The sequence below is a fragment of the Alosa alosa genome, chromosome 18, assembly GCF_017589495.1.
Source record: "Alosa alosa isolate M-15738 ecotype Scorff River chromosome 18, AALO_Geno_1.1, whole genome shotgun sequence".
NCBI lineage: Eukaryota > Metazoa > Chordata > Actinopteri > Clupeiformes > Clupeidae > Alosa > Alosa alosa.
In genome coordinates this window covers 13,267,690-13,291,620 of record NC_063206.1, presented here as the reverse complement: position 1 = coordinate 13,291,620, position 23,931 = coordinate 13,267,690, and the positions used below count along the sequence as shown (strand labels likewise).

The window sequence follows — 23,931 nt, the reverse complement described above, 5'->3', positions numbered from 1 at the left end:
TCTCTCTCCCTCTCCCTCTCTCTCTCTCCTTCTGTCTTATTTAACTACCTCAAAGTGAACTGTAGTCCTAAAAATGCCCTCTCAGCAACTTCGCCAATCACTCCATTAAAGAAAACAAGTCATTACTTTTATGCTGTCTCATTTCCTTCAGAATGGGGGGGAAAAAGTTCTCTCCACTCTCAAATCTGCCTTCCCATGAAACACCTCCCATGTTTGGTTCCAGTATCCAAGAATTGCCTTTCTTTCTTCTCCACAAGCCCCATGTCCTGCTGTTTCTGTTTCTGTTTGACTACAGTTATAACACTGATTCTACCAGCCCTGTATTCTTATATTTCCAACATGACCATGAGACGTAACACTGCAAATGGAAAAGGAGAGAAAGAGGCACAGAGCTCGAGACTTGGCATGAAGCCACAGCATGTGTCTTTCTAGGACTGAGATGAAGTACATTCATGATCAGAGTGTACTTCCCTGCAGTGCAGTGCAAACATAATGTGCTCTCTCTCTCCTGCACCAAGGCCAGTTCTTTCACCTATATCTCCTTCAGGAGGAGGGATGTACAGCATGTCAAGAGTTTATTTGTAGCTTCAACAGGTTACATCTTTCACCATGTCTTAACACAGCTCTTACCACAGTGTGCTGCACACACACAGACACACACACACACGCACACACATACACACGCACACACACTGTTATAGTTTATAAGGTGTTATAATGATGTAAGACATAATTTCCAGTTAGTCTGTCTGCTTGAGTTTAGTGGACGGAAACGGCCAAGAGTGCATTTGAGGCCAGACCCTCAGTGCAGTGCATAACCATTAGACCATTAAGGGGCTTTCCTTCCTGAAACACTTTGAAAGGCTAAACTGCAATCAGCAGCGGAAAATACTAGGTCTTGATAAACAATTTCAGTTGAGTTGATAAATAGTTTGTTTGGATCAATGCTGTATTGTTATGTCTTGTAATCTGTCTGCTTGACAAAAAATGGATGAGTGTGTAGAACTGTCAGACCTTTAAATATCCCACTCCAACACACACACACACACACACACAGACACATATACAGACACACACACACATGCACCCACACAGTCTACTGCCCCATTTCAAGAGAATACAGCATACAGACAATTTCCCAGCTCTGTTTTCTTCACTTGTTTTATTTATGTCAACTGCATTCTGGAAACTAAAACACACACACACACACACACACACAAAGCATTTGCTCATTTGCAGCACCAGCCAGGTCTGACCCACTTCCAGATGCTCTACATCCCAAGCCCGGCTCTGCTTTGATCTGGCCCAGCTGTCTGGGACACGCACAACAATCCCCCGAACCCTTCAAAGGTGTCACTGCCGCTGCCGCCGCCGCCGCCACTGTCTCTCTGGCTCACCACCCTATTCGCACAGTGTGTGTATGTCACAGGGAACAGCCGTGTGCATATGTGGTGGACGTGAGCCGTGGGGTATCTAGCCACAGGGGTGGTGCTATTTGGCCGAGCCTGCACATGGCGGGCTGTTTTTGGGTGTGAAATTAAAGCTGTCCCACTGGTGGGGTGAGTATGTGTGTGTGTGGAGGCTGTGTGTATATATGTGTGTGGTTGTGTGTGTGTGTGTGTGTGTGGTGTGTGTGTGTGGTGTGTGTGTTGGGTGAGGAAACATCTGTGTGTGCAGGCCCCCATACGGCCCGCCTCACACATCAAAGCTTCAGAATCCCGGGTTTTGTCCCTTCAGACATATTTTCGTTTCAATCTAATATGCCTTCTCTCTTCTGCTCCTCTCTCCTATTTCAGTCGTCTTGCCTCTCTCTCTCTCTCTCTCTCTCTCAGACTCAGTTCTATGTCCTTTCTTTGTCTTTGTCTCCACTCCCTTTAGGGTCCCGGCCCTGTCACTACAAGCGTCTTATGCTTGATCTCCCTCAAGCACATTGGACTTTCTTAATTTAACTTATATAGTGTATTTAGTATTTAGTTTTGTTAGTTTTCTTATCTGTCTTATCTTCTACTGTCTTTATTGTACAGTGGAATTTAGTTATAGGTTTATACTTATACTTATGTTTACCATTTCTGCTGTAAGTGCATGTTGTGTGTTATGTCTGTATGCTACTGAGACCCTTGAATTTCCCCTTGAGGATCAATAAAGTATCTATCTATCTATCTATCTATCATTCCTCGCTCTTCCTTTCCACTGTGACTGACCCCCTCCCCCCCCCAATCCCCAGTGCGAGACGTCACCGCTCCCCGGCTGAACGGAGCCATGTGCAGTGTGGAGGCCCCCTCTGGCAGCTGAGCTCAGAAGAATCCATCAGCAAAAACAAGAGGATTACATTTCACTGGTGCACGGCATTATTAGGCAACAGCTATGGAGCAAGGGAGAGTGATGGAGGTAGAGAGAGAACATGATAGAGAGATAGGGAGTGGAAGAGAGAAAGAGAAGCCATAGATGAAAACACACATAGTGACCCTGGCTTTAGTAGAGGCATTTCCTGGAAAACAGTGTCCACAAATAATTCCATGTATCTTTCCCTCTCCCTCCCTCTCTCTCTCAAGGAGTTGTTGTTACTAAATCACCTTGGACATCCATCATCTGGGCAGTTCAAATCAGGCCGCATGTGCTTTGGTTTATTTTGGTTTGAAGCGGATTGCTAATTTGACATGTGCTCAGAAAAACAGACAAAGAAAAAGAAAATATCACTCCCCTGACTCATGACACTCCATCCCCCAACACACACACACACATACAGACTTGAGGGAGGGGGATCTTTGGTAAACAGCAAAGCCACCTTGAACAGAGCAAACACAGGGAAAGTCATTAACTGGCCACTGAAGAGTGCAGTTACTAGCAGGTAGAGTGTGCATGGAAGAAATAAATATATAATTGCAGCTCTTGTGTAAACAACACAGACTAAAACACCAAAGCTCACTACGCAAGACCAAAACTATTTTTTTTATTAGAGCTCAGAGCATAAAACAAATCACTAGTGACTTCTCCTCCTCCTTCGTCACGTCCTGTTTCCATCTAATCAAAGACATATCGTGTTTGTTGCAACAGATTCAGAGTTTGTGGCTTACTGAGTTTGGCGTTGCCCATGATCTAACACTGCGCCAGCAAAAAGGAAGTTGGGGAGGATAGATGAGGACCTGAAAGACTCAGCTGTGCCGCCTGCACCCACACAAAGACACATCTGAGCTGCACAGGACAAAGTGCCTCTGTCTCCTCCTCCACACACACACACACACACACACACACACACACACACACACACACACACACACACACACACACACACACACACACACACACAGCCCCTGGCTTCACACAGGTGCAGTGGAACTACCGGGAGGCTGGGCCGGTGCATGAGGAACGCTGGCAGTCAGTCCCGCACAGGAAGCACATTAGTGAAGATCAAGGCTTGTGCCACGAGTCCTTAGTTGGTGAGACTCACTTCAAGTGTTTTCAGAGCCACTGTGTTCCCTTTCTAAAAGGGAGACAGGAAACAAGGACAAACACACAAACACACACACACACACACACACAAAACTAGATATCTACACATCCAATATGACTAAATGTGTTCTGTAGCACATGAAGAGATGCCCCTTGTTGGCTGGGGTGAGGAAAGTTCCCTTACCTGACAGAGGTTATGGTTGACAAAGCTCTAAAACACTAAAAAGACACATGGGCCATAATGAACTACATTTCATTGGGAGGGTGGGAGAATCCAAGGCCAAACATTCACACACAAAGAGTAACTCTAGGCCCTGCTTCTCCACCATGTGTTTGTGTTTTTGTGCATGACTTTGGCTTGAGAGACAAAGACTGAAAAAGACCAAGTTCGTATAATATGTGTGTGTGTGTGTGTGTGTGTCAGCAGTTGAGCATATGTCTTATGTTCACACATAGCCTAGCCTATATGCTCTCCAGTCATCTGTCAGTACGCGTTAGTACAGTCTGAGCCACTCTTTCCTCGAAAGAAACTACATCAGTGAGTAAAAATTCTGGCGTTGGCCACACAGTGGGTTATTAATGTGCTAACTGGCCACACTGTGAAGAGAGCAGGAGAGAGAGAGGGGAGGAGATGGAATGTGAGCTGCTTCAAAGCTGGACGTAGAGCTTCGCCTTCATTAATCTTATGGGGAAAATATTCCTCAGAGTTGGCACGAGCGGTTGTGACATTTCACGCAACACACACACACACACGTTCCAACACCTTTTCAAAGAAACCATTCACGTTCGAGTGTGAACTCTCAGACTGAGAAAGCTAGGCTGAACCCCAATGCCCTTAAGACATTTTACAAGCACAGTCTTGTACTGACTGCTTCTTTATACCAAACTACACATGATTCTTACACACAGATAAGTGTTTCTGAGGGAGGTTTTAACAGTTCATACTGGTAAGCCAAGCTGGTAGAGGTTTGTCTGGAGTGGGGTTGGCTAAAATTTGGCTATGACAGAGGAAGAGATTACCCATGGATCCTACAGGATATTTCCGGGACCAATGAGTGTGTGTGACCCTGTGACCCTTTCTCCCTCCTCAAAGTGGGATTCTATTTTAATGAAGTTAAATCATGTAGGGAAACCAGTGGAGCAAGATAGCGGGACGTAAATGTCTGCTTTTTTTAGGCTATGTATTAACTTGAATTTCCTTAAAACCTGCAAGTACTCCATTCCAAAGTGAACAGTAGGTAGGCACCTATCTGTCTGTATCTCTCCTTTGGAATTATCTTCATGATCTTGCAAACAGGCAGCATTCTATGCCAAGTGAGTGTCAGCTATATCAATGTAAAGACTGAGATTAAATGGTACACTTTTACTTTATTTCACAAGGAGTCCATTTCGACCAAGGCTGTCAAAACCTAGTTCGCAACAACCTGCACATGAATAACACGTTAAAAAACAGAAACTTTTTCTCTTTTACAGACAATTAGTTTTGTGTAGCAACCACGTAGGTTTGTGTATGGAGAGAGAGGTCAGGAGAACTACTGCTTGTCTGAGTGTGTATCCTGGAGAAAGCTCAGGTTACCCTATGAGATAAAAAACAGACCAATTATATCAGACGAGTGGGACTAACAATTTCTCCCCTATACTTTAATAAACTCAGCCAGAAAATGCTTACATGGAGCATGGGCCACATTCCTCTCTGATTACGCAGCCATGCAGTTAAGACAGCAAGACAGATTCAAACCTGACTTTTTTTTACATTCATTTTGCCACATTCAACTGAATTTGATTTTTTTAGTTTTTAGTTTTACCGGTAGTTTTGATTTGACACCAAAAAACATCAGGGAAAAAAACAGTTACTTGGTAAGCCCCCAACGTCATCTTCCAGGCAGCGCTGCATGGAAGGCACTAGGGTTGGGCAAGGGTTAGGAGCGTTGAAGTCGATAGTGGGGGCTTAACACACCATCGAGCGAAAAAACACAGAACATGAACTGCCCCCATGTCTGGACAGAGAGGTACTGGCTAACACAAGTAAACGCTTTCACACTAATCTGCACAAATACAAAGAAAGGGGTTTACAGGCACCTTCTTGCAAATATACACAGATGAGAACACACACAGTACCAGAGCCATGGCTTTCATTTCCTGTAAACCCATTAAGACATTACAGGTAGACATTCTTTGGAAAAAAGTGACTTAATGCAAAGTGGAAAGACTCTCTCTCTCTCTTTCTCTCTCACACACACGCACACGCACGCACGCACACACAAGAACAAATATAAGGCATTCTCTGGTGAAACGTTTGGTGCCAAGAACAGCCAGAGGGCACAGAGGGGTGTGGGCTGGCAAGTGTTTGGTTAGTGCTAAGACATGGGCCTACACTAAAAGCCTACACGCTGCAGGCACAAGGCCTGAGGAAGTCATCTGCCAGCGTCTACCCGCCTGCCCGCGAGCGCTTGTGCCCTCTCGTTAGACACCCGCTGCTTTATGACATCCATGGCGTGGCACGGCCACCCCCCAAAAAACAGATCCAGGTCATGGGGGCAAAGCCCTCTCTCATGCCCCCCCATAACCCAGAGAGAGGGGGCAATCTGGGGCCTCCACGGACCATAACACAACACCAACCTCCCCCTTCCTTAGTGAGTGAATTACAGGCTGCTTAAAGCAGGCCTCAAATGACAGGACACACACACACACACACACACACACACAGAGAGAGAGAGGCACACACACAGAGAGAGAGAGAGAGGTCAGGAGAACTACTGCTTGTCTGAGTGTGTATCCTGGAGAAAGCTCAGGTTACCCTATGAGATAAAAACAGACCAATTATATCAGGCGAAAGTGGGACTAACAATTTCTCCCCTATACTTTAATAAACTCAGCCAGAAAATGCTTACATGGAGCATGGGCCACATTCCTCTCTGATTACGCAGCCATGCAGTTAAGACAGCAAGACAGATTCAAACCTGACTTTTTTTACATTCATTTTGCCACATTCAACTGAATTTGATTTTTTTTAGTTTTTAGTTTTACGGTAGTTTGATTTGACACCAAAAACATCAGGGGAAAAAAACAGTTACTTGGTGAAGCCCCTAGCGTCATCTTCCAGGCAGCTGCATGGAAGGCACTAGGTTGGGCAAGGGTTAGGAGGCGTTGAAGTCGATAGTGGGGGCTTAACACCCATCGTGAAAAAACACAGAACATGAACTGCCCCCATGTCTGGACAGAGAGGTACTGGCTAACACAAGTAAACAGCTTTCACACTAATCTGCACAAATACAAAGAAAGGGGTTTACAGGCACCTTCTTGCAAATATACACAGATGAGAACACACACAGTACCAGAGCCATGGCTTTCATTTCCTGTAAACCCATTAAGACATTACAGGTAGACATTCTTTGGAAAAAAAGTGACTTAATGCAAAGTGGAAAGACTCTCTCTCTCTCTTTCTCTCTCACACACTGCATACGCCGCACACACAAGAACAAATATAAGGCATTCTCTGGTGAAAACGTTTGGTGCCAAGAACAGCCAGAGGGCACAGAGGGGTGTGGGCTGGCAAGTGTTTGGTTAGTGCTAAGACATGGGCCTACACTAAAGCCTACAGCTGCAGGCACAAGGCCTGAGGGGAGTCATCTGCCAGCGTCTACCACACTGCCCTTGGCTTGTGCCCTCTCGTTAGACACCCGCTGCTTTATGACATCCATGGCGTGGCACGGCCACCCCCCAAAAAACAGATCCAGGTCATGGGGGCAAAGCCCTCTCTCATGCCCCCCCATAACCCAGAGAGAGGGGGCAATCTGGGGCCTCCACGGACCATAACACAACACCAACCTCCCCCTTCCTTAGTGAGTGAATTACAGGCTGCTTAAAGCAGGCCTCAAATGACAGGACACACACACACACACACACACACACACAGAGAGAGAGAGAGAGGCACACACACCCATTTACACATAAGCTCTAATGATAAATGAATGTCAGGTTAACCTTCACAGCTTATATTATGAACAATATTGGTGCAAGGTACTGATTTACGCTCTCGTCTCAGTGTGGGAAATGGGCCATGGTTGGAGCCGTTCATAAATTACCTCAACAAGATGGATTATTAAAAAAAGTGAGAATGTGAGCAAAAAAACAAGCTCAAAATAGCTGTTGCACCACAAGTAGTACGGGGAAAATCTGCAGGCCCAGCTATCATCTGGTTAGCCCACTCCAAAAAACCAGGGCACATAGATAGCCATTTGGGACCCTTTTTTTCAGTCAAATTATAAATCACTGTCGCTGGCCCAGATTTAACTGTGTCACTGCTCCCACACTCCAAACCACTGCTGGATGAGGGTGTGTCCCTGCTTTTTCCTGAGTGGTGGAATGTGTGTCGTGTGTGTGAGAGAGCGAGAGCAAGAGCAAGCGAGAGAGAGGAGAGAGAGATAGTGTATGTGTGTGTGTGTGTGTGTGTGTGTGTGTGTGTGTGTGTGTGTAGGAGAGGAAAAGGAGAGAAAGAAAGAAAAAAGGCAGGACTGTGAAATATGGTATAGAGTAAGAAACTCATAGAGGAAATCAACTATAGAAAATGAAACACAGACAGACTGTGTGTTTGTGTGTGACAGAGACAGGGATAGTAAGAGAGAGGGGTGGCAGAGAAAGACATAACTATGGTTGAATAAGGGACGGACAAAAAACAAAACAGATTGGGAAGGCAAGGATGTGTGTGTGTGTGTGTGTCGCTTCCCCAAACTGACAACTCCAGTATTCACTGCTACAGAGAGGAGATTGGACAAGTCAAGTGCAATGACCCCCATGTCTTAGCATCAGATATGGGGAGGTTATGGGAACATTTCAGAAGCACTGTCACAAAGAGGTCTGTGTTCTTCACTCACACACAATGATGATTTTTAAAATCACCCACTTCCTGGAACACACACACAGACACAACACATAATCATCCATAGAGAGACAGAGACAGAGAGACAGAGAGACAGAGAGAGAGAGAGAGAGAGAGAGAGAGAGAGACTGGACCATTTTTGATCAAGTGATGGCTGTGTGAACTCTGAAGCCAGTCGTGGGAGTCTTTGAAGTTGCAACTTCCTCATCAGTCTGATATCATGCACAGCTCAACCCACACACACACACATACATATTTATGGAGAGACAGATAGAGAGGAAGTGAGTTTAACTCTTCTTTGCCTGCAGGTACTCGCAGAGAGCAGAGAACACCACAGCATGAAAACCTCAGCAACAGCCAAGGGGACGACCACCAACCCAGCCCCATGCTATACAATACCCCACCCAGTCCCTTTCGAATCACTCCACACCACACCAAAAAAAAAAAAAACACCCACCCCCCAATTACCATGGCCTACATTTCTATTTCTGTAGACCACCCCCCTCCACACACACACACACTGGTATATTTAACACCATCCATCCAAAAAAACAAAACGGTCATTCCAACAGAATACTGTCAGCTCACCACCAGGGCCAAAGCCCAACTGGAAAATGAATTGCCGGTTGTTATTCTAGAACGAGAACCCTGAGGATTCTTGAGTGACATTAGCATGTGCGAGGGAGCTGGGCGAGCTTTTGAACTGTGAGAATGCAAGAGCCAGAGAAGCATGTAAAGCTACAAGTAGTCTTTCAGCAAGCTCAACATCCATCAACAAAATATCCAAAACAATCTCATATGCTGCACTTTGACCAAGATACTGTACAAAAAAGACTTGTTTAGAATCAAAAGAAGGACCTTGGTAAATCTGTTGTACATCAGAGCTCTAAAACAGCTCTCTGTGAGAGAACAAGGAGTTGGCTCTGCTGCACCTAATCTCAGTGGTTTTCCCTGGCTCCGCCGCCTCTCTCCTGGGACACTAAGTGGTGACGCTCCCCCCTCCTCACCTCTCCTTCCCCTCACTCCCTCCCTCCTACTGCCTCACAATGATGACAAAGGCACTTTTTGATATTAGAGTACTGCACTTAACCCACAGGGCCCTGTAGGAGCACAGAGAACAGGAAGGGGCTGCAAATGAAAGAGAGACAGACAGACAGAGAGAGAGAGAGAGAGAGATCTTCAAAGAGTAATGGAGAGAGAAGAGAAAACTTTAAAGTCAAAAGGGGTAGGACAGGACAGGACTTTTGTGTGGCCTGCATGTACACAAACAAGAACAGTGTGTTTGTGAACAGACTGTCTGGCCATAAGTCACCGTCTACCACAAATCACTAGGCTACCCACTTGTTTCAAGGGCCATTGTCTCTCTCCGCTCATATTTGACCTCCAGGCAGTCGGTCCAGACTTAATTGGGGGTCTCCATCACCGAGTCTCCTGGAGATGCGAACACAAAGCTGGCTCTGGGCCTCTCTGGGCACCAAAACCAAAGCATGTGTTTGTACATCCGGAGTTGTGGGGTATCACAGGAGAGTGAGCAGGAAACTCAAGAGAGACTCAGAGAGACTCATGTAGACATGCAAACTTTTACTTAGTGGAAAGTAAAGTCACATGTACCTAGAAAGGTATAAACACAATACAACAGACACAAAAAAGTGTTTATATTTGGTTGTATAATGTAGATTAAAAAATAGGGCCAACAATTTAGACTTAGTGAAGGGTGTATGATGAAAACTAGACTAATTATCTCACACATTACCATTACTGGGACCACCGGTAGCTTAACCAAAAGCATGTGTGAGGTTTGAACTGAACTCCAAGGACTAGTTTGCCTACATTGTTTGAGTTGGTAGCATGGGTGAATACAAGCCCATGGAATCATGACCCTGGCCTGGACCCAGTGACAGAACGCACAGGTATGACCCAAGTGGGCTCATGAACAAAGGGAGAAAAAACTTAAGACCGTTAATGGCAGGTATTACCCCAACTATCTATATTACACTACTGTATAATTACCTAAACAATGGATTTTTAAAGAACAGGTCAATGGCAACAGCCTCACATAGTCGACAAGTGCAGAAATGCAGATAATGGTGGGCCATGGTAAATTGGCTATGCCTTTTGAGACAGTCCTCTTCAAAATTAATGTGTTCATGATACTTCAGGGAAATGGCAGATGACTGACTGACACATCAAACATGGACACCACAAGGGTTTGGGGCTCAGTATGTGGAAAATCCAATCCTGTGTAATCTGTCTGTAATTGCAAAGCCCTGGAATTCACTTCTGACGTAGATTTTATGCAAGATTCAAAATGTGTTCACCCCTCAAACACAGAATAATCTCATAATAAAACACATGTAAGAGTCTATGTTGTTGACCAACACTTTTCTCAGCTAGTGGGGATGTGTAGATAGCCTACACTTTAAGCCTTTTTTAAGGTTTGGTTAAATTGAAGGCTAATGAAGTTATTTCTGCAGAAATGTAGGCTCACAGCTGATTCTGCCTCGACCCAGATAGTGTTATGGTCAGGTCTTCTCTGAGCAGGCAAGGGAATGAAGCCCAGTTGGAGCCTGAGTCAGCTGGCCAGGATAGAAATCATTTTCTGTAACAGGTGTTATGAGTCATTGGTTTCAAGTATACCTGTGTTCATTCATAGCCAAGTGCCTCCACCCATCTTTCCTCGCTGACGTAGAATGGAATATGTAACCAGAAACCGAGAGTTTTCAACCGCAGACAATAGAGATCCAAGAGAGAGAGAGACTTGAAGTGTAGGCTATGCTAAGACAAACTACATATTACGACGTAATAATATACATATTACGACATAGCCTGTGGATCCAACGACAGAAATCTCTTCGTCCGAGGCAGGCTCAAACACTTCTCACGGAAAATGCCAATATGCAGGTGGACGAGATTTAATTGGTCGTCTAACAAGCAACTTCATCTTCAATTGCCATAATTCAAATAAACACATCGTGTATTGAAACAGCTGTCACATCAACAACATAACGTGAGATGTAGCCTAGCCATTACGTCCGAAAACACTAACGCTATTACCATCCCAATAAAAATGACCTGAGGCGCAAACTTTAGCGTTTATTCCCATTAGAACTGATCGCCGCCGGTAAATCACATAAACCTACATATTATGTCAAAACAAGCTAGATAAACGCAACAGGTGCTGAATAACACTAGGGTTAGCATTATCGATACATATTTTATGACATATTTGACTATGAAATCTGAGTGTAGGCATTCGCTATCCGTTTTGTTTTCACAGACCGCGACTTCAAATTGTATGGCCAACCTAACCAACCTAATCGTAGTCATGGACAAAGCATAATCCCACAAAACGTAGCCTACAGCCTACGGCTGAACTGAACAACGGCAGAAATGTTTAGTGGTTAAATAAATAAAATAAAAAACCGGGGAACAAAACGCCTAAATTTCAATGACCTGTTTGTTATTTTTATATCGTTTTAGACGGTCTCTAAACAACAACGCCGTTAAAACTTACCTTGTTGGGAGCGTCAACAACAGGCTTTGAATTCCAGCAACACACTCAAGCATTCACGACAGCATATCGGGCTTTTACAAATACCCTAATCAGTCCAAGTTGTTTTGTGTCGTCGCCTATCGTAACATTAATAAAACACGGATGAAGTGTTGCTTGCTTCGCATCGCTCCCGAAAGTTCAATCCATCGTTTGCTCCAATTCCACAGCGCATGCGACCTCTCCCGGTAAAAACAAACAAAAAAAGAAAAGCACCCTGTTTTAACTTTCTTGTCACGTGCTATATCCTGGAATGTATCTAGTGTTTTAAACAACAATGGCTAGGCTATCTTAGTGGTGGTTTTCTGTAGCATAGGGACTGTCAAATTTAGACAGTTAACATTACTTTAGGCTAAACTGTTTCACCAAAACCTAAAGCACTCATGGCATCTGTTGTTTGGGTATTCAGACAGTTCACCAGTGCTGATGATCTTACGTAGGCCTAGGCCTAGTAGTAATGGGGTAACTTATCATTTCTGCTAGCTGTAATTGTTTTTACAGGCTTGAGCATATAAAATGTTGCGTAGGTTTAGGCCTACCAATCGCACAAAGATTAAATCTCTGGTATTTCTCAATAATAATGACAACAATTCTCATTGAAATGTGTGCATTTCATTGAAATGTGTGCATTTAAATGACAATGTTAAATGCACACAAGGGGATGGGGAAAAAATGATGGAAAATATGTTCACAAATGAATGATCATGATTGTTTATGAACTCACTGAAACCTGAATGAACACAATAAAGTATAAAATAATAATAATGACAACATAGCCCACAATGCGTGGTGACCATGCATTTGGCAGAACAGCCCCCCCTTCCTGCACTGTAGGTCTACTCTAAAGCTTGAGTATTGGTACCATTGGTGTCATATAGACAATTTGATTCGATTCCCTGGTAAATTACTCTGATTTGAGGGTGGGTGAATTACAAAATATTTAGCCACAGTAGCAATAGTAAACAAACACCAGCTTTACACATTACATTTATTTTATGGAATACAGATAATTTCATTAAGGAAACCTCACAGACCATTCTGAGCATATTGTCTGAAAGAGATCTTGTTTGAGTCATAGAAAAAACAAGATATAAACACATATTCTATTTTATTGTTTCTTAAACAGCTTGGCATTCAGTGGGACAGCAGCAACCTCAACACCGTTGAAAAGGTTACTTAGAATATACATTTATCTCATATTTACACTGGTAAGGTGGCAACAGGTGAGGTTACGACAAAATAATGACACCTTAATAAGTATCTGAGAAAATTGAGTCCATGAGGAATCTTTTTGGCAGACACGTAAGTACCATTTGAGACATGAAAGAGGGCAAATTTACAGCAACATCAAGGTTTTAAAAACTTATTTTGAATACTTTCAGTCTATAGGCCTATACTCTTAAAATGAATGTGTTGAAAATAACACAACTTCTGTTGTGTTTAACATGTCCAGATAGGAACAACACAGTTTGCGTTGTTTCTAACACAAAGCTTTTAGAGAAAAGAATAGTCACCCAATAACATCAAATGAAAAAGGTCAATTATGTATCTAACACAAGACAGTAGGCTACTGTATTGGGCATCTGGCAGTGAGGTGGGGGGCTGAATACTAAAAATATAGGCCTCCTTGTTTACTTGTTCTACACACAAACTCCATCTTTGAAAGAAACACTGAGAAAAGGATGGGCACAAGCTAAAATATCTGGTCTCTAGACAGAAATAACCTCAAATACCATTCCCACATACAGTACATTTGCTGTTTTATTGTGCATGAAGTGGTGGATATGGGATAAGTGTTTGTTGAATTCAAAGATCATTCAGTTAAATATGAAAATTCTACATGTATTTTATACAATGACTTACTGTATCTTACACTCAGCCTCCAAGTGAAGATGAGCTTCACTGCACAAACAGTTTATGTTGTGTAAAAGCTGTAAATTATAATGCAACGTGTACATGCCACAGTAAATGGCGTACAAGAACAACAACAGTGGTATAACACTCAGTCATACATCGTTCCCTGTACTTCAGGAACTCTATGTTCAAGTTGGAAAGCACCACACTGGATATACCAGATTGAAAGAAACTTAAAATATCTTTAAATCTTTTGCCTCTGGGCTAACATGGCTGTGGCTGTCACCCTCTGTGTCCGTATGGAACGTGTAATCTGTTGGGGGCTTGTTGGTTTGTCGCCGGCCGGTGCCGCCTTGCCGGAACGGAGCGAACCTCAACCACTTCTTCACAACGTCCGCAAACTGGTGATGTGTGGCTTCCCTTCCTACTGGGGTTCTCTTCAAAGCACCTACAGATATAGAAACAACATAATTACTCTAATGACAAAAAAGGAAAAGGAGAATTATAAAAAATGCGGTCATTTCTCTCCTTGTGTTTTGTCAATGCCATACTCCTTAATCAACACATCTCCACAACCCAGGACATCTTCTAACAAACACTATCTCTTCTGAGATAGTTATCCACAGTTGTGCATATCACTCCATTCCAAGTTTAATATGACCACTTACGGAAGAGTACGCCCTGTAGCCTGGTGCTTCTGAAACTCCGCTTCTGACCTCTTCCTACCCAGTTCAGTTCGGAGCCTACTGCGAAGGACAGCACGGCTTGCATCAGCCTCCGCACTGCGTCATCCACTGTGGCTCCACCCATCCGCGATAGGTGAGCCACCTGCAGGTGGCAAACACAGACAGGCACTCACTGAAGAGGCAGGATTTGGCATCACCTCCTACAAGACTTACTCAATCCAGCCTGTTTCCTTTTCCTGTTTCCAAACCAGTTTCCTGTTTGTTGACATCACTGTCAACAAGCACCTGAAGAGGAGTGCTTCAGTTGTACCAAAACGTGTGGTCACCGAAAATCCTTAACTCCTTATTTTGTGCAGCCACTGCACGTAGGCTGGGTTTTTAAAGGAAAAGTTGGAAGCTAAAATCACTTTTTTAACGACTTGAGTCAAGCAGAGTGGCACAGCAGTGCTCCTTAGAGCCACCCACGGACATTCAGACTCACATTGTATTTCTTACATTTGGTACAACTAAAGCGCTCATCTTCAGGTGCTTGTTGACAGCCATGTCAACGAACAGTAAACTGGTTTACCGACTTCAAGTAAGCTAGTACATAGAGCCCATTACAGCCAGACATGCCATGTATTGTAGGTCTATGGATCCTTTTCACAGCAGCCATAGAATGTATGGCAGGCCTAGGTGTTACAAATGGCTTTAATACAGGTTATGATTCTGCTACCCTTAAATTGAACGAGACTTCATTAACATCATTTGTAATACCTGTTCTTGTCCTACTATTTCATGTCAAAACGACTGCTATGAGGTCTATGGGCTAAGTTACACCTGGACTAATGAATGCTTGGAGACCATTAAAAACAGCATATTATGACACATTTAAGATTTTAAGGCTTTATCTATTGCATATCTTGTGTTTCTTCCAAAATATAACATGGCAACATACTGTTGGCCTACACACAGCATAATTATATTGTGCAAGTGGAATCACAGAAACGAAAGCCTCGCATGCTTAAATAATAGGCTACCATTCTCTTCTGAGCTGCAGCATCTTCCAAATGTCTTTCAGTCTCATCCAGCTGTTCCATCGTCCGTAATGGCAGGTCTATATCTAGAGATTCCACCTCTTCTTCCTCAGACACTTGACCTTGCACTTTGGCTTGGAGTTCCTTCAACACTGCCCATTGTCTTTGCTGCTCTTCCTTTATCTCCATTAAAAGCGTTATGATTTTTCTCTGAGCTGCTGTTTCTGGAAACGTGACACAATATGGAATTTCACAATTTTCCACAATATGAAGACTGTAGGCTATTTATTTATGTGTGCATGTCTGTTATTTGTTTGTTATCATGTTTTCATTTGTAGCAGAAACCAGGACAGGACATTTACATTGATGGCATGACAAATTTCAGGGTCCCTAACCCTGGACCGACAACATGCTAATACAACTTTAAGAAGTTTCTAGATTACAGTATGGTTGTATTACAAAGTAACGTTAGTAATTTCCTAAGCGATGCTATCAGCCTGCTCTGAAAGTTATACTGGCTACTATGTTAACTTTGGCGCAACCATAAGTAACGGGTGTAGCTGAACACGCTCAGTGCTAACGTTACCTACCTGACGAGGAGGTGGCTGGGAACAACTTTTCTCCTGCGCCCCCTGTGCTGCTATATGTCTCGGACAGTGATTCCACGTTGAAATTTATTTCCGAACGTCGCGGGCTATCAACCGCTCGCTTCGAGTTATCGTCTCGACTTGTCAGCTCATTTGACAAATGGTTCATTTCTTCAGACACCAAAGACAGCCTCTGTTGTAGTGTCTCTAAAGCAATGTCTGCCATATGTTTGTTTACCAACCCCTCTACACGCCGCTGCTGCATTGACCAGCTTTGGCCGTTGCCGTTGTTTTGCTCCATTGATTAGGCAAGGCAGTAGGTAGCCAGCATTAATCGAAATCGGTCAGAACTCTTTGAAATCGTCTTTTACATTAGACCACACATTCTATACTTCAGCAAATAGAAACGGAAGTGGATACCTAACTGTCTCTTGCAAGAGCACCGTATCACGTTACCGTAACGTCATAGCAATGTTGCCAGAACATTGGGAGTGATTTTTAGAACTACAACTCCCAGAACCACAGACGATTTGCGTCTATTTAAAAGAAGCGCCAAATCAAATTTAACCTAGAAGGAGAGTGTCAACTCTGTTAATTTAAGATTTTGCTCTTAAAATGATGACTAAATATTTTTTTTTTTTTGTTTCAAATGTATATCAGAAGATGTGTTACAACTATTTTACTACATGATTTATTTTTTAAAATTATATATGTAGGCTAAAAGCTACCCTTTTTAAAAAAAAAAAAAAAAAAAAATATATATATATATATATGCTGGAAACTTGCCAGTGGAATGTGTTTTTTTTTTTCTTTCAGGACAAAAAGTAGCAATCTTATCAAATTCAAAGTTGCTACAGTGACTGTGTAAAGACAAAAGTTCTCTTAGGGAAGGCATAATTTAAAAAATGCATCACATTTGCTAGAATAACAGAGCTGACCTTTTCTATTACATAATTTTTTCAAATAAATACTTGAAATCTTACAGGTTTAAGCTCAGCAAATACTTGTCATGTTAACTTTGAAGTGTGTTCTATGACTATAAAAAAGTTTAATAATTAAAAACTCATTACATATTTTTGGTTTCTCTCTACACTTGAAATGTACCCCAAATTATAGAATGACCCATGTGTTGCTGTGGATCGCTTATTTTATGAATGTGTACAACTGAAGCTGCCAACTGGAGAGGGGTCAGTTGTCCCTGCCTCGGGCCGTAGGACAATCGAGGTAAATGACAATTAGATAAATTTGCTGTAGGCCCTAGGCTTAATCAATTGGTAATAATGAAATTGTGAAAACAGGTTTGGAATATCGTTTCTAGGTCACATAAATTATATATATTTGATCTTCATTTTCCTTGATATTGTGATTTAAAACAATTTCACTTCCCCTTCCTAATGGAAAAAAGGGGGGTTTGGTCTGTCATGCTACACCCTACACCCCAGTAAAAACAAACAACAACAACAAAAAAGGCTTGTCATCATATACGCACAAATAAGAGGAGAGAATAGATAGTGGTGGCAAAAGGGACTTCATGACCATATAAAACAGATATTCAAGTGGAAGATGCAACTACAGCCAAGGGAATTAATCAAGAACAAGGTGAGAGATTTATCTTACTCCTGGCAAATACGGTGATATTGTTGTCCCTGGGCCCCTGTAAGACTTGCGGCGGGCCTAGTTACATTGTAGGCTATGTTGTTTGGTCAATGCAAGGTATTCTGGCATTACATAGCCTAGGTATGGAATAAGTCAACCTATGTGGACCCAGCCCACATCATAATCACAGAATTCACCTGTACCTCAACTCTGCACGGTTAATGACAGCAATTTAACACAGTAACCTTGGTTTCCGGGCCCCCTATCAACCCTTGGAGCAGACCACATTACTGCTCTTGGTGCAACCCAATTCATTTATAAAATAGACCATTCCACTGTATTTCATGTGACTTAAATCTCTGATGTGAACAGCGTTTAACAGGAATGTTATTCACCAGAATTTGAAAATTGGTGAATGATTTGCATTAGGTGTACATCCCATGCATGGTATTGAGGATTCACCAACCTTTTACAAATAAACTGATAACAGCAGCAGATTTATTTTGTCCTTACCTTCAGCAAAAATCGTTGTTTATTTATGCTTAAGTAGCAAAAAAGTACTCTGATTTACATCTGAAACAAAACAACTCAATATATTTCTTACACAAAGTAAACCATTCCTGTCTCTGGCTGAAATACCTACATTAAAGATCCAGCAATGTTATCCTTATAAAACATGCAATGATCTAAGAGGTCTAATTCCACAATTATCCAGTGCCCACATATCATATAATCAATATAAATATATTGTTACATTAAAACATTTTCATGCGAGTTGACAAAACAGAATGTTGATTGGATTAAAAATTAAAAAGGAGAATTCGGAGGACCCATAGACCCAAACATCAAAACTCCTGAAAATATAATCAAGAGATATACAGATGAAGACAAAAATGTACATAAATACATTATCATGTATGTATACTTTTGTACATAATGGGATGCATTGCACCACGAATATCACAACTTGTGGTCAGATAGCACAATTCAAGAACAGAATACTTCAATGAATGTCAGTCCTAGCAGGAATTATGATGAAGCAATACATAGAGTTGTGGGCAATGAGTTTGGTGCACCCACACTCCAAACAGTTTAATACTATGGATACAGGAGAAAAGCAGCAGGTAATACTTCAAAGATGTGTGAACTGCAGCAGTAATGGACAATAACCAATATACCCATAGCCATAACTGAATAGTGGCATGTCAAAACTGTCTGAAATGGTCCAACTGCAAAACACATTTCAAAACTAAATGCATTCGGGTTTGGTGTAAATAACACAAGTGTTTGCCAGAAATGGCAGAGTTTGAAAGTCTTTGTATTAAGAGGATTGATGCCTACTTTGTATAATGTGTCACATCTTTTATTGACAGCATTTACTGATTGTTTACATTTTGTGTGATCTGCATAAATTCTGCCATGTTTGCAGCATCCCTGTTAGCACAAATATGACTGAAACCTATACAGCAGGTAAGCAATGTGTGATGCTTTTAGCAATACATTTCAACGGAAGATATACAATAATAAAGCTAATCATTATTGCATTATCAATCAACAGGACATTTTTATTTCATTTTCATTATTGAACCCTGTTTTCCCTTGACTTTCCAGAGTGTTTCTCTACACTTTTACCTCTAAACAAATAAAGAACATCCCTAAAAACATCAGTCCAAAATCACACTGTACATTCGCTACGCAGGTAATAACAAGACATCTATAACAATTCAATCTCTATTGCACTACTCTTTGAACTGGGAGAGATATCCTCTTATGTAGAGATGGGAGCACTAACCCTCACTAAGTCTCCTGTCACAAGTAAGGAGTTATACATGGTTTGCAATAAACTACACATATGCTGGTTATGTCTGTAGTGATAAAGAGGTCGCTGGAACAAACTAGTAAACTTGAACAGTACACACAACGCTTGTCTGTGACATGGGTGTGTTCCTTCCTGAACTAAACTCTGCGAGATAATTGACTGGCTGAACATTGTTTTAGGAGCAGTAGAAACACAAGCAAAAAATGACAAATCCTCTGAAAGATATTCTAATGCAAACAAAAAAAGGAAAAAAAGAAAATCAGAGACAACATTAACATTATTATGCACATCACAGAATGCAAATAGATGCTATGTGACCAAACAGAAAATACTTATTTTGCAGCAAAATCTGACCAGCTTATAAACTGCACCTATAATATGAACAAGAACACTGGATGCGTCACACAGTATACAGTTATATTTCCCTGCAATGTGCCATTGGACTAGGAGAGGATGTAAAGTGGCAAAACCAGTCCTTCAAATGATAAGACCCGGTCGACCCCTTGTAAGCTTATTAAACAACAGGAAATAACGTGGATATCATAGCTCCAAAATCCACAAATAGTAATGGTTCACAGGTTGGTTCATGTCAATTTGGATGGCAGTATACAGTAAGTAGGTCTTCATGATACAGAACCAGACTGCACACAACAAGCTATCAGGATGACAAGATCCGGCAATATGTACTCTGGGTGGAACTTCAGCTTGGGTTGTGCATGGGTTGTGTACTGTATAAGTAAAGCCAGTGTCAGTGTGAGAGAGAATGTACAAACCAGAAACCAAAATGAATGAACAGAGGAGGTCTCTGGGGATTTTAGAGTATGACATTTAAATTACATGTTGGAGAGGGATACAATCATGTGCACATATTACTTGAGTGCACACACATACAGAAAGAAACATTACACTCACTCTCTCTCTCACACACACACACACACAGATTATTGATGTAAAGTGTACCTTGGTGCTTCATTTTAGCAGAATAATATCCTGCTTGTCAGCCTGTAAGACATTTCAAAGCCAAACAGCCAAGCAGATGTGTCTACCTCTAAATGTCAAATCAGTCAATGCAAGAAAATAATTTCTCTCACCTGAATACTCAGGGAGTGTTTTTTGAACACATCTTTACTCACACAATAATCCCACCATACTCTGCCATATAATATATAACAAATAGTAGAAACAATATCATTTATAGTCAAAGGGGTATCTAAAGTATGCATATCTCCAAGTCAAGAACCAGAAGAAAATACAGTAGAAAAGGATTGGACAAAAAATATGGGCATAAAATTAAGTTTGACTGAATTTCCAGAATAACCTGTTCTTTGGGACAGCTGTGGGTGTATTTTTTGTTTGTTTTGCAGTCTCTAAAAAGTGCATAAATAGATCTCAATAAATTATTAAATACACATACATGTTTCAGTGAAAGCAAGAGACAAAACCAAACATCAAAAAGTATTTTGTACACAAATGTATTCCTCCACCAGACTCTATGTATAGGTATACATTTCTGCTGGTGTACCTTTCCCCCAATGCATGACCCCACCACAATGTCTCTTTAAAAGTCCCCCAGAGAAGATTCTAAGACCGCACATAATGAATCATACACCCCACACGGAGACAAGATCTACTCCACCACCCACTGAAATCAATGTACACATTGCATTTCCAGCAAACATGAATACATTCTATATACAACAGCTTCAGTCAGGTCTCCATTTTGTTTGTCCAAGTGGTCCAATGGGGACTCATGTTGTGTCACACCTTCCATGTTGTTGTTGGGGCTCTGGTGGGTATAAAAGCCAGGAGAAGGCCAGTAATGCCCAGGTTAAGAGAAGGGGTCTGAGGAATCTGAACATGGTCAACCATGTCTGTAATCAACATCTGATCAAATCTGTACAGATCTGTATATACACACATACGCAGCAGGTCACCAGTACCCTTCAGTATTTGTAATAGTCATCTCTCAATAGACACCTCTTAATAAACTAATGCATATTTATATATTTATATTTTAACTGATACTATTAACCATGATTCCAATGATTATCGGCAGAACAACAAAAACTCTTCATTGTCCAGCTAGTTAGCAGCTCACAACAAACAAACAAACAAAGATCTCATTGTAAAATAGAATTGAGTTAGCATCAATTTCCTAATGCAGTCTGTTTCAAATGGATAAAAACTTTTTTTCTCCCCATATTCACATCAAATCAGGCAGTAGTCATCAAAAATATCTCTCTTTTGTGTCTCTTTCCTGTCCGAGGTGCATTCCATCATCCTCTTTAGTACCAGAGATCCTCTTGTTTTCAAACAAATGCCCCTCTCAAAAAACAAAACAACTAGGCACAGGGCATTTGTCTGTATTGCACCGTTGTCAAAGACAAAGACAATAATCCAAAGATCAATAAATTACAAGATCAGTGAAAGATTGAGAAAAAAAAAAGAGAAAAGAGATCTCTCCCAGCAGGCTCTGGGGCGCTCCACCTCACAGAGACACAGGTGAGGAAGAGAGTGGCAGAGAGGGAGGACAAAGAAGAAGTGTCTTCAGATGGCGGCATCTCGGCAGGTGGGCAGGTTGACGAAGGTGAAGATGTTGAACTCGATGAGGATGGAGAAACAGAGGAAGACTGCGTACATCATCAGACAGGCTAGGCCCAAGCGGCGGTCTAGGACCCACTTATTCAGATGCACACCAACAATCTTCAAAAAAGCACACAACAGACGTTGGTGAATGACAAGGCTCCATCTAGTTTAAAGTCATTATTCTGCATTCAATCTAAACATTTTTATAGACATAAATTGTGCTACTATCATCTACCTCTATCTATCTCATTTTATAAGTGACTGTGTTACTTACTGTTAGAAACACAGAGGCCAAAAGGAGGCCTACTGAGAAGATGAGTCCTTTACTGTTCAGGTGAATCTGACAAAGCAACAAGAAATTAAGTTAAATAAAGTGAGTGACTCTGGAACTTACAGCAAATCAAACAAGTGTCAGTGCTATGTAAATTAACTTGTAGAACAATACACTGTCTAACTGTATGTTACCAGATGTGTTTGATGACACTGTGAACTGGGTAACTGAAAATATCTTGAAAAAGTTCAGGTATTTGTGAAATACAGTACAGTATTTTGCTTGCAACTATTGTTTTTGTTTGTTATTGCAAATCTGATATTTGCAAATATCACCCTATAGTCATTTTAAACTCATTGATTCAAATTAAGTCACACCGATACTTTCTCCAAAGATTGTTAAGGCGGAGCAAGATACTTCGTTGTAGTTCATGTCTATGGGCACGAAATGGGGATCGAATCCTGTCTGCATAAAGAGGCGTGTCGATGACGTATTGACGAGCGTACATTGCAACCGGCCAACAGCAGCTGCATAAATAACCGGCGCACACCTGATATAAGGTTGATTTTCTCCAGACTGAAATGCTCAAAAATGCTAAAAATGTACCTGAAATGTTCAGAAGGGTTTGAGGATCATGAAAACGTGCCCGAAATTCACATTCCTAACTCTATAGAACCAAGACCTTAGCATATGTGGTAAAATTCTGAGCTATGCCCATAGACTTCAATGGAGCAGTCGCTGCCTCTGCTCTGCATAAAGGGGGATTTTGACCCCCCCTCGTGCGATCCGGGTTCCCGGAAGTGGCTTCTGATGAAACATCTTGCTCCGCCTTAACAATCTTTGCTTTCTCCATCACCACATAACGGTGGCTTGTGCTGTGTTTTCACATACACTGCTCCCTGCTGGACAGGCTGAGACACAACGCAACAGGTGGGGGACTGAGCAAATCTGGTGCTCTGTGTCAGAAAGGTAACAATTTCAGCTGACTCCGCAACACACACACACAACACACACACACACACACACACTTTCCATCAACCATCAAAAAACGCATGACCACTTCCTTTTGCACTCAAAGCAGTGCTCGTCCACAGGCTTTTTCCAGGAGGACAGCTTTGGGCAAACCTCCAGATCAAACATCTCTATGCCAGGACAGGCTCAGACACACTATGGCCCCCCCTGGTCACCCTTTTCCCAGGTCAGCAGAACCACATTCCTCCACACACTCGGAGTGCTGCAACAGATGTATTTGATTTCGCCAGGCTGGACTGCAGCGCTGCTCAACAGGTGCAAACTCGGCTGTGTTGCTTTTGGACAGGCATCACCTCCCCCCTCCCCACCTATTCTACTTTCTTTCTTGTTTTGGGTTTTGCACAAACCCGAGTTGGTTCAGCTGGAAAAACACGCACGCCGATGAGGAGTGGACCAAAAAGAAGGAGCCGGAAAAGAGAGAAGTGAGCCAAACGTCTCACAAAAATGTCCCAGTAATGGCAGTCAATGTTGGCATAAACAATTCTCGACTTTCCACAGTCAATACCGACCACAACTCATCCAGCTGTTCAAAGCACCAACCTTAATCAAAGATGAGGAGACCTAAGGAATGAATCACTACAAAAATCACTACAAAACAAAAACAA

At 42.1% G+C, this 23,931-nt stretch overlaps 3 protein-coding genes across 4 annotated transcripts in view; all 3 read right to left on the bottom strand.

Moving 5' to 3' along the window:
• Positions 1 to 12,059, bottom strand: part of rin2a (Ras and Rab interactor 2a) — a 39,993-nt gene extending 27,934 nt beyond the window's left edge. The window contains exons 1-2 of one of the 2 annotated variants that reach the window (XM_048269434.1): positions 10,967 to 11,024; positions 9,671 to 9,940 (exon numbers count right to left, since the gene is read on the bottom strand). The gene's annotated coding sequence lies outside the window, so the exon portion shown is untranslated. Of the gene's footprint in view, positions 1 to 9,670; positions 9,941 to 10,966; positions 11,025 to 11,843 lie in introns of those variants that run through there. The other variant, XM_048269433.1, reaches the window with a different exon arrangement.
• A 794-nt stretch (positions 12,060 to 12,853) lies between these two features.
• On the bottom strand, positions 12,854 to 16,489 carry si:dkey-187a12.4. Its single transcript, XM_048269858.1, has 4 exons — positions 16,026 to 16,489; positions 15,439 to 15,659; positions 14,402 to 14,561; positions 12,854 to 14,181 (listed from the first exon to the last, which is right to left on the bottom strand). Exons 1-4 carry the CDS (start codon positions 16,321 to 16,323, stop codon positions 13,967 to 13,969), a joined length of 894 nt encoding a protein of 297 aa, XP_048125815.1. The 5' UTR covers positions 16,324 to 16,489; the 3' UTR covers positions 12,854 to 13,966.
• A 1,703-nt stretch (positions 16,490 to 18,192) lies between these two features.
• Positions 18,193 to 23,931, bottom strand: part of slc24a3 (solute carrier family 24 member 3) — a 71,043-nt gene continuing 65,304 nt past the window's right edge. The window contains exons 16-17 of the mRNA XM_048270174.1: positions 22,298 to 22,363; positions 18,193 to 22,140 (exon numbers count right to left, since the gene is read on the bottom strand). Coding sequence (XP_048126131.1) covers positions 21,985 to 22,140; positions 22,298 to 22,363 — 222 coding nt within the window. The 3' untranslated portion in view covers positions 18,193 to 21,984. The remainder of the gene's footprint in view (positions 22,141 to 22,297; positions 22,364 to 23,931) is intronic.

Excerpts from the sequence above, each read along its gene's own strand:
- si:dkey-187a12.4 (XM_048269858.1), bottom strand. The coding sequence starts at position 16,323 with ATGGAGCAAAACAACGGCAACGGCCAAAGCTGGTCAATGCAGCAGCGG. Across the intron at positions 15,660-16,025 it reads CCCAGCCACCTCCTCGTCAG|AAACAGCAGCTCAGAGAAAA; the intron begins GTAGGTAACGTT and ends TCACGTTTCCAG. Across the intron at positions 14,182-14,401 it reads GCTACAGGGCGTACTCTTCC|GTGCTTTGAAGAGAACCCCA; the intron begins GTAAGTGGTCAT and ends CTATATCTGTAG.